Source organism: Octopus sinensis, unplaced genomic scaffold (assembly GCF_006345805.1).
Source record: "Octopus sinensis unplaced genomic scaffold, ASM634580v1 Contig13764, whole genome shotgun sequence".
NCBI lineage: Eukaryota > Metazoa > Mollusca > Cephalopoda > Octopoda > Octopodidae > Octopus > Octopus sinensis.
The window spans coordinates 199368-201260 of NW_021833041.1; the positions used below are offsets into that span (position 1 = coordinate 199368).

Below are 1893 nucleotides of genomic sequence, written 5' to 3' on the forward strand. Positions count from 1 at the left end.
GAAATTGATTTATTAGCTCCCATTGTTTAGAACGATAAAGTCTATTTAAAGAATAGAAAACTACCTTATATCAGTACCAGCCAAGGCCAAACAAGCTCCATTATTATCAAAAGATACAGATTTTACCTAAATTAAATAAATAAAGCTTGATTGAGATAAACTTCATAATTTTGTCCGGGGTCTATTGTATGAATGTCTTTTAATTTACGAAGATCCCAGACAATTACTTTATTTGCATCATCGGATGTAGCCAAATAATATCCTAAAATAAGGAAGAGAATTTTCACCATTTTCAGAAAACGACATAGAATTAATAAGCCCATTATGATGATCAAAAGTTGCTACATTGATCGGTCCTCTAAGATCCCATATACGAATAGATGAATTAGAATTCCCCAAACCAAATATTAACCCATCAGGATGAAATTTCGCACAATTTATACCTATAAGATAGTTAACAACATATCCAAAAATTATATTAATAACAATAAACTAAAAAGATGAAACCTCGATACAGTTCCTCTTCTTCCACTCTCAATATAAGTTGGTTATTGTGAATATCCGTAAACCCCCAGTTCTAAATGGTATTATTTAGTGCAAAATAAGAAAACCCCGTCCCTAGTACCGCTTAGTAAATATTTTCCACATGGATGCAAACTAATATCACTAGTTGAATTTTGATGTATATCCAAAACAGAACTTCCATTTTCTTCTGTTAGATTCCACAACCTGATAGTATTATCATACGAAGAAGAAAGAATCATTTCCTATAATTTCAGCATTTTAAACTTATTTTAAACCTCAGTGGGATGAAAAATAACAGTATTAATTTTTTTTAAATGCCCTTTCAAAGTGTTTATTACCAATTCTTTTTCTTTGTCAAAGACCACAATATTCCCATCATTACCCCCGGTAGCGATGAATTTCCCAAAATCATTTTCTGCTATATCTAAACACAAAATTCCAGGACTCGCAGCACTATGTAGACCCTGATATCAAATTATGTCATCCTACAAAATACGCTATATGTTGATAAAAGTTTATAGTTTCGCACTTCTTCTATCGTTGCTACCCCTGGAATTCCAATTTTACTTCTCTATAGCAAATAAAAATAAATTAACACTACTTTTTTTCGTTCAGAAGTAAGAATAGACGAATGCCTTTGAAGCTATAAATAAAAGTTGAAGTATGAATAATAATAACTGAATCCATAGTCTGCTCACTTATACCAATCGGCTCAAGGCCAGTAGAGACAACAGCTTTAGATGAAATCGCCGAATGTGGTTTAAAAGTAGCAATAGCTGTTCAAATTAATAATATATGTCACCTTCCCGAGCAACAGAAAGCTCCTTGGTTAATCGGGCAACTACTCGGCACGCAGCATCGTGCTGATAAAGTGTATGTGAAAGTTCTATATAAGAATACTCAAACATAAAAAAAACCTTGTCTTACTGTCTGCAATTGTTTTCTAAGTGTGAAATTATTGAGCATGATAGAATCCTAATAAATAATAGTATGGAGAAAAACCCATTCGTCTTGAAGACTCTTCAAAATACCAGGAACACTAGCACTAAGACTAGAAGGTGGCTTTACAAGATTATTAGCTATTGAATAAACTATTTTATTAAAATAATACATTTTATTTCAACAAGCATTTCCTGGGTTAATTTCTCTCCATTAATAGGATCAATATCGCCTTGTTCTTTAAGGTATTTTAAGATTAAATCCTTATTAAAAACGGCTCCAGATACTGGCGAAACAACAGGATTTTCAGGGATTTCATTGCTTACTAAAAAATAGAATGAATAAAAATAATAAATAATATTCAAATATGCAAAACCCACATATAAACTAAATGGAAAAATAAAACATACGAGAACAAAACAGCGACAT

The 1893-nt window shown here is 31.6% G+C and overlaps 1 protein-coding gene and 1 pseudogene across 1 annotated transcript; both read right to left on the bottom strand.

Annotated features, from left to right (window-relative positions):
• Positions 1-267: 267 nt before the first annotated feature.
• On the bottom strand, positions 268-1284 carry LOC115229889 (pre-mRNA-processing factor 19-like; the record flags this gene model as incomplete). Its single annotated transcript, XM_029800155.1, has 7 exons — positions 1204-1284; positions 1127-1168; positions 1022-1096; positions 801-989; positions 612-767; positions 508-577; positions 268-443 (listed from the first exon to the last, which is right to left on the bottom strand). Coding segments are annotated over exons 1-7 (717 nt in total), but the record flags the coding sequence as incomplete, so codon positions are not given.
• Positions 1285-1310: 26 nt separating this feature from the next.
• On the bottom strand, positions 1311-1893 carry LOC115229890 (annotated as a pseudogene).